Consider the following 15362-nt stretch of genomic DNA (forward strand, 5'->3'; position numbering starts at 1 on the left):
GTTAGGATTAGGGTTAGATTTAGTGTTTATTCTTAGGTTTAGGGTTTGGGTAGGTTTAGGTTTGGGTTTATGGTTATGGATAGGGCTAGTTTTAGGGTTAGGTTTAGGGTTAAGGGTTAGTTTTGAGGTTAGGGTTAGGGTTGGTTTAGGGTTAGGGTTGGTTTAGGGTTTGGGTTAGGGTTAGGGTTAGGGCTACATTTAGATTTAGGTTGAGGCTTACAGTTAGGGTTTGTTTAGGCTTGGGGCTGGATTCAGGTGTGGGGATTAGGGTTAGGGTTAGGGTTAGGGTTAGGAATAGAGTTTGTGTTAGGGTTTGGTTTAGGCTTAGGGTTAGGAATAGGGTCACGGTTAGGATTTGCGTTAGGGATAGGGTTATTGTTAGGTTTAAGGTTATGTTTGGGTTACATTTAGGGCTAGTATTAGGTTTAGGTTTTAGGTTACATTATAGTTAGTTTTAGTGTTAGGGTAAGGCTTAATTTTATGGTTAGTGTTAGGATTAGGTTTAGAGTTAATGGTAGGGTTAGGGTTAGGATTAGGCTTAGGGCTAGGGTTAGGGTTAGGGTTAGGGTTGCGGTTAGGGTTAGGGTTAGGGGTAGGTGTAAGGTTAGGTTTAGGTTTAGGGTTAGGCCTAGGGTTAGGGTTAGGGTTAGGGTTAGGGTTAGGGTTAGGGTTAGGGTTAGGGTTAGGGTTAGTGTTAAATTTAGGTTCAGGGTTAGGGTTAGGATTAGGATTTGGTTAGGGTTGTTGTTAGGTTTAGGATTAGTGGTTGTTTTTTGGTTTTTTTTTGTGTTTGAGTTATAATTAGCGTTATCAATTAGGATTAGGTTTAGTGTTAGTTTAAGGTTTAGGAAAGGATTAGCCTTGTGTTTGGTTTACAGTTAGGGTTACGTTTAGGGTTATTCTTAAGGTTAAGGTTAGAGTTAAGGTTAGGCTTACAGTTAGGTTTAGGTTAAATTTTACATTTGAGACTAAGGTTAGAGTTAAGGTTAAGTTTACGGTTAGGCTTAGGTTGAGGTTTAGGGTTAGGGTTAGTTTTTGGGTTAGGGTTATATTTAATGTTAGGGTCGTCTTAGGGTTATGATCAGTTTGTGGATTAGGATTAGCTCTACGGTAAGGCTTGGGGCTTGGTTTATGGTTAGGAATAGGGTTAAGGTTATCAGTTCGGTTTGGAGTTAGGTTTAGGGTTTGTTTTAGGGTTAGGATTGGTTTAGAGTTAGGGTTAGGATTAGGTTTGGGTTTAGGGTTAGGTCTAGATTTTGGGCTAGGGTTATGTTTAAGGTAAGATTTACAGCTAGATTCAGGTTTAGGGTTATCAGTTAGGATTAGGGTTAGATTTAGTGTTTATTCTTAGGTTTAGGGTTTGGGTAGGTTTAGGTTTGGGTTTATGGTTATGGATAGGGCTAGTTTTAGGGTTAAGTTTAGGGTTAAGGGTTAGTTTTGAGGTTAGGGTTAGGGTTGGTTTAGGGTTAGGGTTGGTTTAGGGTTTGGGTTAGGGTTAGGGTTAGGGCTACATTTAGATTTAGGTTGAGGCTTACAGTTAGGGTTTGTTTAGGCTTGGGGCTGGATTCAGGGTTAGGATTAGGGTTTGGGCTGGGTTAGGGTTAGGCTTTGGGTTATGGTAGGGTTAATGTTAGGGTTAGGGAGAGGTTAGGGTTAAGCTAAGCACCAGTGTTAGGTTTAGGCTATGGGTTTGGGTTAGTGTCAGGGTTGGGGTTATTTTTAGGGTTAGGGTTAGGTTTAGGGTTTCGTTTAGGGTTCTGTTAGGGTTAGGATTGGGTTACAGTTAGGGTTAGGGTTATGTTTAGTGTTAGGGTAGGTTTAGGTTTAGGTTTAGGGTTAGGGTTAGGGTTTGTTTGGGTTAGGTTTAGATTCAGAGTTTGGCTTACAGTTATGGTTATCAGTTACTCTTTTTATTAGGGTTACTTGTAGTGTTAGGATTAGGGTTAGGCTATTGTTAGGGTTAGGGTTAGGGCAGGTTTAGGGTTAGCCTTGGGGTTTGGTTTGGGTAGGGTTAGGTTTAGTATAATATTTAGAGCTAGGTCTAGGGATCAGGTTCGGGTTTGGGTTTGGGTTACGGTTAGGGTTAGGTTTACAGTTGCGGTTAGGGTTATCAAATTAGTGTTAGGGTTAGGTTTAGGGTAGGGTTAGAGTTACCATAAGGTTTAGGGCTAGGGCTAGGTTTAGGGTTAGGTTTATGTTTAGTGATTGGGTGAGGGTTAGCGTTGGGTCAGGGCTTGGGTTAGGGTTTGGGTTATTGTTAGGGTTAGGGTTACAGTTACGGTTAGGCTTATAAATTAGTGTTAGAGTTAGGGTTACTGTAAGGGGTAGGATTTTGGTTAGTGTTAGGGTAGGGTTAGGATAGCTGTATACCTAGTTAGCTGTTTGCTGTATGCAGTTTGCAATACTGAACAGTAGCCATCTTGAAGCAGAAATGACGGGCTTGGCCTCTTTCAAGATCAGGACACTGTCTTGATTAACAGCCCCAGTTTGATCTGCCATCAAAGGCTACTGAGAGTGAAGTTATTTACTCTCCCAGCTCACAGAATAGATGTGTTACCCTTGTTTTCTGCATGAGCCATGTAGTAACAGAGAGTTTCACAGGAAAGGGGAGCTTGGCTGAAAAGCGTCTATGGCTAATTGGAATCAGAGGCAGAGAAAGCCAGAACTCCTGAAGTTGCTCAGTGGTTCATGGATTTGGGTTTTCTGGGCTAAGCAGTCAGCAAGAGGGAGATGCAGTTTCATCATCCTGCTTGTATTTCCTAGCTTTCCTATCACTTACCTTCCCTTCCCCATCTCCCTAAATGGCTAGGACTTGTAATAAACTGCTCAAACCAACATTTGAATCGTTGTTTCTTAATCTCATGCTGGGTATACATACATCAAAGAAACTTGCCTCCCTCCCATACATTGGAGCAGACACTTTCTTTTTTCCTTAAGCTGGTCTTGTTCAGCCTGGAGAAGACTGTTGTGTGACATCACTGCAGCCTTTCAGTACCTCATGGGAAGCTATAACCAGGAGGGAAGTAAACTCTTTGAAAGGGCAGATAATAGCAGGGCATAGGAAATGGCTTTAAGTTGAAAGAGGGAAAATTTAGGTTAGATGTTAGGTGGAAATTCTTTCTAGGAGAGCGGTGAGGTCCTGTAACAAGCAGCCCAGAGTGGCTATGGCTGCCATGTCCCAGGAGATGTTCACGGCCAGGTTGGATGGTGCCCTGAGCAACCTGATCTAGTAAATTTAGAACTTTGGTGGCACTGCCAGGCAGGGATGTGGCAGCTTCATGATTCTTGAAGTCCCTTCTTACCTGGGTCACTCTGTGATTCTGTGATTCTGTGATTCTGATCTCGTGGTTGGCCATGAATTTGAGCAAAGGTCAAATTTAAGACTAAAATGTGTAGAAGATAACCCTAGGGCTGCAGCTCCATCACATTGCTTACAGGTAGCATTAGAGCACCTCCAGACATTTCATCTGGGGCTGCAGGACCAGTGACCTCGAGATGTGTAGCCAGGAACTCTCCCATCCCTTGCTTATCCCACTCTCTTTCTGACAATAGCTTTTCTCCTCCCGCATAAGGTGCTTGCGAAGTTCTGCTTACCTTTCTCTCCTAATGCTCTCTAACATAGACATCACATATGTACTAACTTTATAAGACCATAAAATCCTCTAATTTTCAAAGACTTATAGTCTGAGCAAAGTGTGATACTCACTTTTTTCCATAAGGGGAAACTTTCCCCCTAGTTATTATTTAGAGTAAAATGCTACTGTCATTGTTGTCAAGAATATTTCCCTCTGTGAAATCTACATTATTCTACAGTACAACTTAGCATCTTCTTGGCTCTGTGGTGCAAAAGAATGATATTTTGCCTGTTTTACATTTATTTGATTCTATCTGCTGCCAGAGAACAACATTACCACAGCAAAAAGATAGATAAAGAAACATAAATCTTTATTTGTACAAGAAAATATTGCCTTAAGTGTTATTTATCCTAGTGGATAGTTAAGACATTATTTTAAACTTCATAGAAACTAGAATTCAACTACTATTTTAATTAATTATTTAAACATGCCATAAATTATTAACTATATAACAAATATACATTTAAATATAAAATACATATTTAATTTATAAAAGTAAATTCTATTCTTGTATGTTCTAACAATGCACGTTGTATATTATTACATATTATTATATAATTATTTACATATTATAGATATGCAAGCCTGTAGTGCTGCTGTCTCCTACTGAGAAAAATAAAACCAGTCCAAGAAAGGCGTAGGAGTAGGCGAGAGAGATTAATGGTGTTTGGGAGCATCCTCTTCAGAGACCATGTTGCATTATGTTGTCAGGTCCATTGGAGCTGAGGTGGACTTCAACCTTCTGCAAGAGAGATTATGCATTATACTTCACCTTTATGAGATGGCATTTGAACTTGTCTTCTTCCGTCTCTCGACTGAGCACCCTGCAGCATTAATACAGCATTTACAGCTAACCGTAACTCTCTCAACTGCACTTAGATATTTACTTCAATGTTATAAAGGTCACTTTTTATACCACTGTTAGAAAATAATGTAGCATTGCTCTGAGATGTTTCCCATTCTCCCCACCCAAAGATTCCATTTGCCAGTTCTCTGATGACACTTACTCTGCCAGGACTCCTATGTTCTCCCACTCCTGGCCTCCTTCAGGATCTTCCGACGCCTGTTGAGAAATGTTTAAAGATGATAACTGATGAGAAATGCATTGCCTCAGGATACATACTCAAGAGGGAAATGGCTTTGCAACTCTGACTATAGAAATATGAAGCGTTAGGGAATCCCTGCTGCTTGTTTCATACACATGCAGCTGCCATCACCCATGTAGCGTGCTCCCTAGAAATTCTCCAAATGTGGTTTCATGTAACACATACAGTTACACTCTGGGAGCCAAAAAACATGACAAACTCATAGTATGTGAAGTCTGGATTTGGTAGTTAAAAACAAAAGTATGATATACAGCACTCCTCATCAGAGAGTATAATGGACTGGCATATGTTTAAGTGCATTTGTGATTCATCCAGCATGGAATTAGGGATGGAAAAGCCTTTATGAGGAACTGAGCTTGATTCACTCTCTCTCTCGAGTACTTCTTTAAGGTGTTTTAAGATGTTATTTGTTTGGGAAGTACAAGCTGTACTGGTGTCCTTTGTGGAAGCTCTGGAGGTTGGATACAGCAAACACAAAAATCCTTATCACAACCTAAGGTATGCGGCAGATGTGATACAAACAGTCCATTGGCTTGTTTTCAAGACAGCTGTAGTGGTATGTATTGGCATCCCTGATACAGAAGGAAATGGCAGTAGGTTTTCTTGGTAAAGTGATCATTGTTATCCATGGCAGAACCCATTTGTACTGTAGAAAAAATGTAATTTGCCATGTCTGTGATAAAGCAAGTAGGCATTTGGGATTATTTAGAAGAATCTGTGTGAGGATTTGGGTAACTGTTTCAGTTGACTGGAGTGAGGATGACTGAAAAACCCAAGCTGAATTCTCCCCTCTGCCACTGATCTCCTGACTGAGTCTAGCAAGTCAGCTTGTTGGGATTTCACTTCCCTTCCTGCCAAAGAACAAATCGCCTAAGCTTTCTTCAGAATTCAAAATGTAATTATTTGTGGTTTAACTCAGTTTGGCACCTCATTTCAATCTATCACTCACCAGTTTCGGATGGTGCAGAGGCTGCTCTGGCGTTGTCTTTTGGGCCCACGTGGAGGTGGATCCATGTCCATTGGTTGTTCTTCTGGATGTGGATCCACCTCCATTGGCTCTCCGTTTTGATGTTCATCAATGTCCATGGGCTCCACCGCTTCTTCAGCTTCCATCAGCCTCATCTTCTTACGGAAAGGAAGATGCATTTTTACGTGTAGAGCACTTCTTGTGCCTCCTGCCTCTATATGGTCCACCAACTGTATGGCCGTTGAAGGGCTCGGAACACTAGTGACATCATCTGTGTACAGTGTTCCATGGCAACCCAAACATGGCAGTTGGGGCCTATGGCCTGTGAGATGCCCCAGTTTTAAAGAAGGAAGGACAGGGGGTACTGAGGGACCCTATTCTGGGTAGGGCTGTGCCACTGTGCTTGCTAGAGAGAACTTGTAGCCAGCCCTTGGGCAAAACGCTGCATAGAGACTCCACTCTCTTCTTCGTGCCATGCCTCCAATCCGTTTGTACTGGTGAGTGTCAGGATCAGGCCAGGAGAGCCTTCACTTGGCAACTGCCTGGCTGCCTGCAAGTGGAGACAGCCTGTTGCCCAACAGGAACAGAGAGGGCACAAAGGGTACTGACACCCTGCAGGCCCTGCACCCCTGTTTCAGGGACGGGGACCCTACGGGGCAGATGATCCTGTCACGGGCAGAGGTAAATCTAGGTAACCCGTGACAATATCAGGAAACTGCCACTGGAAAACCTATTTTTGCAACACTCAGTACGTGGAAGCTGTGGGTGGCAGATAGTGGGGAGAGGGCTGCTCCTCAGTATTACACATTGAGTATACAGAATCAGAGTCATAGAAATGCTGGGGTTGAAAGGCACCACAATGATGATTGAGTTTATACCCCCCTGCTATGTGCAGGGTTGCCAACCACTAAATATACCCAAAATAAAACCATTCCTCCTTGTCCTGTCACTATCCACCATCATAAAAAGACATTCCTCCTCCTTTTTATACACTGCTTTGAAATACTGGAAGGCCACTGTGAGATCTCACAGTGAGCTCTCCCCACAGCCTTCTCTTCTCCAAGACATAAAAGCCCTGTTCCCTCAATGTTTCTCCATAGGAGAGGTGCTCCAGCCCTCTGATCATCATAGTTTCCCTCCACTGGACCCGTTCCAAGAGGTCCATGTCTTTCTTGTGCTGGAGGCCCCAGGCCTGCATGCAGTACTCGGGGAGGGCCCCAGGCCTGGACTCACTGAGGACTCCAGCAGGGGCCTCACAATAGCCAAGTAGAGGGGGACAATCGCTTCCATCTCCCTACTGGCCACTCCTCTTTCAATGCAACCCATGACACAGACCCAACGTGTGCCATGGGTGCACAGCTGCAGCGGGTGCTGCTGGCTGCCACAGCCCCAGGCAGCTCTAAATCTCCTGCCAGGCCGGGAAGGCCCACAGCCATTGCTGCAGCCAGCACCATGCTGCAGGCCGCTTCTCTGGGACAAGCTTTCAGAGTGCTTTCATCCACTGGTACCAGCACAGACTCAGAGAGGCCCTGAAGCAAGTTCTGTGCACATTCTGTCTTCTCTGATGAGTCGTACAGAGAAGCTTCCTGGGCTAGCAAGAAGCAGGCAGCCCCATCTGTATTCTGGCAATGACAAGTCACAAAGGCACAGGAAGCCACCTATGGCTGTGCATTATGGGAACCCAGCAGCCCTGCAGAACCCCCAGCAGCCTGCACACAACTTGGCTGTGCTCCCACTGGGGCAGGGGCTGCAGCCCTCTGCTGGTGCTGCCCTGCTGCCTGTCTGCGCAGTTCACCTGGAACAGGACTAACAGCACACCAAGTTGTGCAGCTGCTGTGGGCAACTGGCCTGCAAGGGGGAGAAGGCAAAGGGAGCTGCATGCTGGGAAGAGACACAGGCCAGTCTAAACCCAGGTGACTGATGGGGGCTGCTCCTGAGGGAAATGGCTGCAAATGCTTCTTGATCCCACTGGCAGGTAGAACAGCCCCATTAAAAGTCACAGCAAGAAGTGACTTCCACTGCTCAGATCTGCTTTGGGACCTCTCAAATGTGAGACTGAGGCTGTCTGTGCAGGGAAGCCCTAAGGAGAGGAGCAACCATGTGGTTGCTGACAGCTCTCATCCTGGCAGTTGGTTTCTCCTGTGCCCTGCTCACTCTGCTGCCTGAGTGAACAGCAGGGACCTCTGCTGTTCCAGTTTGGTCTTCCCCGTTTCTCTCCTGCTTTCCCTTAGGTGGCTCTGCACAAGCCCTCCAGCAAAGTCCAGTGTCCATCAGCAAGCCTGAAAGCAAAACGGTGCTCATCACCTGCCACATCTCCGTCTCCAACTTTGACCAAGTCTTCATTCACTGGTACCGCAGGAGGCCTGGGGGAGCTCCCAGGCGCATTGCCTACATGGCAACCAGGCTGTTCCTTGAGAATGAGTCCGATGAGGGGAAATTCAGCATGGAGAAGGACCTCACCAAATCTGAGTGCACCCTGACAGTGGGCAGAGTCACCGCACAAGACGCTGTGACCTACTACTGTGCCAGATGGGATGCACAGCAGCAGAGAGCCGTAGGGAGCCTGCACAAAGACATGCTCTGCTTCCCAAAACAGACCCTACAATGCCAGAACACTTGTGGGAATGGCCTCCCCTCCCCTCTGCATCTTTATTCTAGGCAAAGGCTATGTGGGCTCTGAAAGGTTTCCCTTTCCTGTACTGTTTGCCCCAGGCTACAAGGTCCCTCTGTTGTGCTGCTTTCTCACAGCAACACCTGCTGGCTGTGCAGGGCCCCTCTCTGGGTGGCTGCTAGTGACTCACATCCTTCCCTCACGCACAGCCCCTGTCCCTGCCACACAGCTGGGGATTTCTCTGGGGCAGAGGCAAGCAGGCACACTGAGAAGAATGCTGCTGCTGCCAGTTCTGGCCCTGGCTGAAGCCTGCTTGCATCCATTCCCCTCCCTGTGGAGGATCCACTGGGAACAGCAGCGGCATGGGGCTGTGCCGCATACAGCTGTGGGCAGCAGGCTGGCAGTGCTTGCTGTGTTTTCTCTTTTTCTGATAGATGGACATGCACAAGTGCTGTTGCAACAACATCCACCATCTGTTACCCAAATGAGATTCAAAACTGTGAGTATTCAGTGCAAAGTCGAGGGCATACATAACTTCCAGGCTGCCTACATCCACTGGTATCGACAACTGCCTGCCGGAGCTCCTGAAAGGCTTCTCTATGTGACAGCAGTATCACAAGTTTACTATGATTCAGATTCCTATAAGAACAAATATTTTTCTTATAAAAGTGAGAATAAAGTCTGCACTCTCTCAGTTTTTAATGTACGTGATGATGATGAAGGTACCTACTACTGTGCCTACTGGGTGTCTCACAGAGGCAACAGACTGCAGGCAGCCCTTACAGAAAGCCGGCTGCAGCTTCAGCGGCACACTATCATTCAAGGGCCAAAAACCACAGCTGCTTTCCTGCCCCCATCTCTCAGCCTTCACATCATCCCCACAAGCTGAAATGGGGAAGGAAATCCAAGAGGAAAGCCAAGACACTTATGTGGCAGTCACATTGACAACACGCTGTTCAATGGGCTGATGAAAGTTGCTTCTTGGGCAGATCCAGGGGTCTGAGCGAAGTAGACATAGGAAGGGCACAAATGAACAACCCTACTTTCAGTGTCTGTCCTTAGCAAGATTTATGGCTAAGATTTAATGTGATATAGCAGATAGATAGATAGACAGACAGACATACAGACAGGCAGATAGATGAATGCAGAAAAAGACATTATTAGATTGTCTATCTTAGGTCCCCTCTATAGTGTTACTGATTGATTTTGTTTGACAAAGAATTTACCGCACACAAATATACGCTCCATTGTAGTGAACTGAAGACCTTCCATTGGATGAGCCATGAGTCATTTCCTCCTCTCAGCCACTGAGGATTTCTCCATCTTGATGGCTTTATAACACTCGTACCACGACTTCAGTTCGACAGTTTGCTCATGCAGACAACATGCTGCTGCTTCCCTTATTCATTGTGACTTCATTTTGGTCCCGTAAGTGCTGTTTCCTTTCTCCTCTCCATCCTGTGCATGGAGATAACAGACCCTGCTCCAGAGCTCAGTGCTTCCTCGCCTACATGTGGTTTCCCCTTTTCCCTTGCAGGTGGAGATGCGCAGGCTGCACCGGTGCAAATCCCGGCAGAGTGCACGCTGGTGGAGGGCAGCTCAGTCTCCATGACATGCCAGCTGAGTAGTGGCAACACTGTGCACTGGTACAGGCAGCTTCGCAGGGAGCCACCCAAGAGGATACTGTACATGTCTGGGTACTCACCTACCTTTGATGACAGCATCGATAGAATGAAGTTTCAAGCCCAGAAAAATCCTTCCAACTGTGTTCTGACAATAAAGAAAGCCACCCGGAGGGATACCGGTACTTACTACTGTGCATACTGGTATAATCGAGGCTACACAGCACTACGTAGGAAAAGATATGCCATGCAAAAAGGCATTTGGCACTCTGAACCTCAAGCTATGAACTCCCACCACATGAAGATACTTCTTTATCCCCCTTTCTCTGGTGATTCTCTGCAGCAGGATAGGAAATGTTTAACTTAGCCAATATGAAATGGATTATGTCAACTTATGCTCTGAATATTTTTCTGTACTTACAAGTACCTGTAATATGCAGACACTGCAGGTTCTCAGTCACAGAAGGTTAAAACTCGGTGCTCTGCTGTTATGGTGAAGAGCTAACTGTACTCAGAGCATTCATCTGACAGTGAGCACAGACTGTCTGTGCCTGCGAACAACGAGTAGTTGTAAATTTCCTCTGTTTATTAAAATCCATGGAGGAAGCAGAGAAAAATATATTGTTTCCCTTGAGTCCCTCACTTGAATGGAGACACGCGTGAAACAATGAGACAAAACTACTTGATCTTCTAGATCACAGAATCACAGAATCACAGAATTGTAGGGGTTGGAAGGGACCTCTAAAGATCATCGAGTCCAACCCCCTGCTAAAGCAGGCTCCCTACACCACGTTGCACAGGTAGGTGTCCAGTCGGGTCTTGAATATCTCCAGGTGTCCAGTCGGGTCTTGAATATCTCCAGAGAAGGAGACTCCACCACCTCCCTGGGCAGCCTGTTCCAGTGCTCCGTCACCCTCACTATAAAGAAGTTCTTCCGCACATTCATGCAGAACTTCCTATGCTGTACCTTCATCCCATTACCCCTAGTCCTATCCCCACACACTACTGAAAAGAGACCAGCCTCACCACTATGGTTCCCACACCTCAGGTATTTATAAACCTGGATCAAGTTCCCTCTCAGCCTTCTTTTCTCAAGGCTAAACAGACCCAGTTCCCTAAGTCTCTCCTCATAGGCGAAATGCTCCAGGCCCTTCACCATCTTAGTGGCCTTCCGCTGGACTCTTTCCAAGAGATCTGTGTCTTTTTTGTACTGGGGAGCCCAGCACTGGACACAATATTCCAGATGAGGCCTCACCAGGGCAGAGTAGAGGGGAAGGATCACCTCCTTCGACCTGCTGGACACGCTCTTTTTAATACACCCCAGTATGCCATTGGCCTTTTTGGCTACAAGGGCACACTGCTGGCTCATGGTCAATTTGTCGTCCACCAGGATGCCCAGGTCCCTCTTTGCAGAGCTTCTCTCCAGCAGGTCTTCCCCCAGCCTGTACTGGTGCATGCAATTATTTCTACCCAGGTGCAAGACTCTACACTTGCTTTTGTTAAACCTCATCCGGTTTCTTACTGCCCAGCTCTCCAGCCTGTCCAGGTCTCGCTGAATGGCAGCACAGCCTTCAGGCATGTCAGCCAACCCACCCAACTTCATGTCATCAGCAAACTTGCTGAGGGTGGTCACTATCCCCTCATCAAGGTCGTTGATGAAGATGTTGCACAAGACCGGACCCAGTACAGACCCCTGGGGGACGCCACTAGTTGCAGGCCTCCAGCCAGACACCGCACCACCAATGACAACCCTCTGCACTCTGCCAGTCAGCCAATTCTTGACCCACTTCACTGTCCACTCATCTATCCCATACCTCCTCAGCTTTTTTATAAGGATGTCATGGGGGACAGTATCAAAAGCCTTACTGAAATCAAGGTAGACTACATCTACCGCTCTCCCCCTGTCCACCCAGCTAGTGACATCTTCATAAAAGGCCACCAGGTTGGTCGAGCACGACCTCCCGTTGGTGAACCCATGCTGAGTTCTCCTGATAACCTCCTTTTCTCCCAGTTGTCTGGAGATGGCATCCAGCACAAGCTGTTCCATAACCTTCCCTGGGACAGAGGTGAGGCTGACTGGCCTATAGTTACCCGGGTCTTCCTTCTTGCCCTTTTTGAAGACTGGAGTGACATTGGCCGTCCTCCAGTCTTCAGGCACCTCCCCAGTTCTCCAAGACCTCTGACTGATTACAGAGAGCGGCTCAGCAACGACCTCTGCCAGCTCTCTCAACACCCGCGGATGCACCCCATCAGGTCCCATGGATTTATGGACCTTAATGTTTCCTAGGCATTCACGGACCACCTCTTCCCTGATTAAAGGGAAATCTCCCATTCTCTGGACTCTCTCCAGGGTCTGGGATTCCTGAGGGAGAACCCTTTCACTAAAGACAGAAGCAAAGAAGGCATTCAGTATTTCCGCCTTCTCAGCATCCCCCGTTACCAGAATGCCCCCCTCACTTAGTATGGGGCCCACATTCTCCCTAGCCTTCCTTTTGCTGTTAACGTATTTTAAAAAGCCTTTTTTATTATCCTTTATCTCCTTAGCTAGATTCAACTCCAGGTGGGCTTTAGCTTTCCTGGTCGCATCTCTGCAGTCCCTGACTACATTCTTATATTGTTCCCAAGTGGTCAGACCCTTTTTCCACATATAATGTACTTTCTTCTTTCCGCGGAGCTTGCACATGAGCTCCTTACTCATCCACGCAGGTCTCCTTGCACCTTTTCTTGATTTCTTAGTCACAGGGATGCACCGATCCTGAGCTTGGAAGAAGAGCCGTTTAAACGCTGACCAGCTCTCATAGGCCCCCTTGCCTTCTAGCACCCTGGCCCACGGGATAGCCCCAAGTAGGTCCCGAAGGAAATCAAAGTTGGCTCTCCTAAAGTCCATGGTAGCAATCCTATTTTTTGCCTTGCTTCCTCCACTCATGGTCACTACATCCCAAGCTGCCCCCGACTTTTACTTCCTTTACAAGTCCTTCCTTATTGGTGAGAATAAGGTCCAGCAACGCCTCACCCCGCGTCAGTTCCTTGACCACCTGCATCGGGAAGTTATCTTCAATGCACTGCAAGAATTGTCTGGACCGCGCATGCCTGGCCATGTTGGTCGTCCAGCAAATATCTGGATAATTGAAATCCCCCACAAGTACCATTGCCTGGGAGCATGCCGCTACTTCCAGTTGCTTATGGAAGGCCTCATCAACCTCCTCCTCCTGATCAGGGAGCCTGTAGTACACACCCACAACAGTGTCCCCTTTGCCAGCCTGGCCCTTGATTCTCACCCTCAAGCTCTTGACTTCTACATCACTCTCCCCCAGCTGGAGTTCAATACATTCTAGCTGCTCTCTCACATAAAGAGCAACTCCACCACCCTGCCTTGCCAGCCGATCTTTCCTAAAAAGCACATAGCCCTCCATGACAACATTCCAGTCATGCGAGCTGTCCCACCACGTCTCCGTGATCTCAATGAGATCATGGCCACATGACCGCACGCAGAACTCCAATTCTTCCTGTTTATTCCCCATCCTCCTTCATTTTTCTTCTGTTGCCTTCCCTCGCATTTCAGTTATTGCCAACTCCTTCTCCAGCGCTGAAAGACCCATTTTATTGTCTCACCAGATGAAACCAGACAGAACATAACTCTTCTTCCATGGCCTGGTCTCCAACGTGCCCTTTGAGCAAAGTGCATTGACTTCGAAAACTCAGGGACTACACTCAAAGCCTCTTTTCACCATCCAAGGAAAGCTGGTGTTTGTCTGACAGTTAGCTCCAAAAGCTGAGTACTGAATTTGAATACATCACTCATGCACAACATCCTGTGAGGGACTGCACTAGAGAGTCTGGAACTGCAGCCACATAGGGTTTTCCATAGTGGTGGTTTTGCAAGGATCTGAACACAACTTGTGCTGGACATGCCTTTCTGCCTGGATAGGGCATTTCTTCTTTACGTTTCTCTGAAAACAGACAGGACCATCGCCTTCAAAACAACCTCAGCATTCTCTGGTCTTGCTCCTTTCCCAGGAAGCTGTAGGTTCTTGACAAGCACAGAACCAAGTTTTTATGCACAGAAAAAAAACATGGCTGGAAAGTTCTCCTCCCACTCAGTGCTGTCCCCATGTGGGGCCCCACTCACACATCTCTGAGTCTCAACAGCAGCTGAGCAGGAGCAGCAAACATGCTGCTGCTGGCAGCTCTGATGGTCGTAACTGCATGGTCTTGTAAGTCCTTCAGCTTCTTTTTCATCATGGGCAACCATGGATTGTGCCCTAACGGATGGCATCCCAACTGGAAGTTGTCCAATGAGTAACATATTTTATCCTCTTTTTCTCCTTTCTCTCTCTATTTATTTATTTTATTTTTTTAATTTTCCTTTTCATAATTCTAGGTGGATTTGCACAGGAAACTCCCATACAGAGCCCTGTATCCATCACCAAGTCACAAGGAAATGCAGATCTGAAGTGTCATTTTAAAGACTTCTCTGGAAAATTTGATAACACTGTCATACACTGGTATCAACAAAAGGAGAATAAGGCTCCTGTGAGGATGATCTACTTTTCAGCAGGAAGAACATTTCAAGATGAGGGCTTTCAAAGGCACAGATATAGGATTCAAACTATTTCTGGACAGAAAATTTGCACTCTTACAATGAGAAACATCATTCTGGATGATGCTGCTACTTACTATTGTGCCTACTGGGACCCTCACTGTGGCAGAAGCCAAACAATCACCACAACAAATACTTCCTCAGCAGCTCACAGATCATTTGGAATAAACCAGTCATCATATCCTCTTAGCCACTTGTGCTTAACACCAGGTTGCCATGAGATATTCTGTTTTGTTTTTCAGTATTTCTCTCCTAGAAGTGTTTGCATCTATTCCAAGGATCAAAACTGAAGTCCTGAGGCTGTGCATTTCCTCCCACACTCCAAATCAAACATGGGGCACACGCTCACAGTGCTGCTGCACTGCTGCTGAAAGCCAGTAACTACCAGCTCTTCATGGAGGGCAGCATGGGCAGAGTGTGTTTTGTCATGCTGGGGATGGGCGAGCAAGCTGGGTTAACTGATTGATCTCCAGCATGGAAAAGGACATACCTCCCATCCCCTTGGAGTGACTGCACATGCTCTGTGCCCAGCAGGGTGGCCTCTCAGCTGGCAGCCTTGCACCTGATGTCCAGCTGGAGCTGCTCTTGCTCTCAGTCCTTTCTCAGTAGCTCTTATGCAAAATTCAAGTCCTTGGAATGAGCAATAACTCTTGCATTTGTCTGAAAATCAAGTGGGATTATAACCTTTTAACAAACCTGAATGATCTTTTGCTGACCTTACTCCGACCCCATGCTGATGTGTTATCAGAGCCCTGCGTTGCTATGCACAGAGAAAAAACATCTCTGGAGACTTCTGCGACAACTTCTGCTGTCGCCATCTG

At 46.5% G+C, this 15362-nt stretch overlaps 1 long non-coding RNA gene and 1 gene segment (V, D, J or C); one reads left to right on the plus strand and one right to left on the minus strand.

The window, feature by feature from the left end:
- Window positions 1-4089: 4089 nt before the first annotated feature.
- On the minus strand, window positions 4090-6075 carry LOC107309869 (uncharacterized). Its single transcript, XR_001553368.3, has 3 exons — window positions 5691-6075; window positions 4643-4698; window positions 4090-4377 (listed from the first exon to the last, which is right to left on the minus strand). It is a non-coding gene; the product is annotated as an uncharacterized LOC107309869 (long non-coding RNA).
- Window positions 6076-8569: 2494 nt separating this feature from the next.
- LOC107309867 (T cell receptor gamma variable 9-like) lies at window positions 8570-9264 on the plus strand. The segment is given in 1 exon segment: window positions 8570-9264. A coding segment is annotated over 1 exon segment (615 nt).
- Window positions 9265-15362: the final 6098 nt, after the last annotated feature.

Source organism: Coturnix japonica, chromosome 2 (assembly GCF_054131305.1).
Source record: "Coturnix japonica strain WE chromosome 2, WE-NBRP24, whole genome shotgun sequence".
Classification (NCBI taxonomy): Eukaryota; Metazoa; Chordata; class Aves; order Galliformes; family Phasianidae; genus Coturnix; species Coturnix japonica.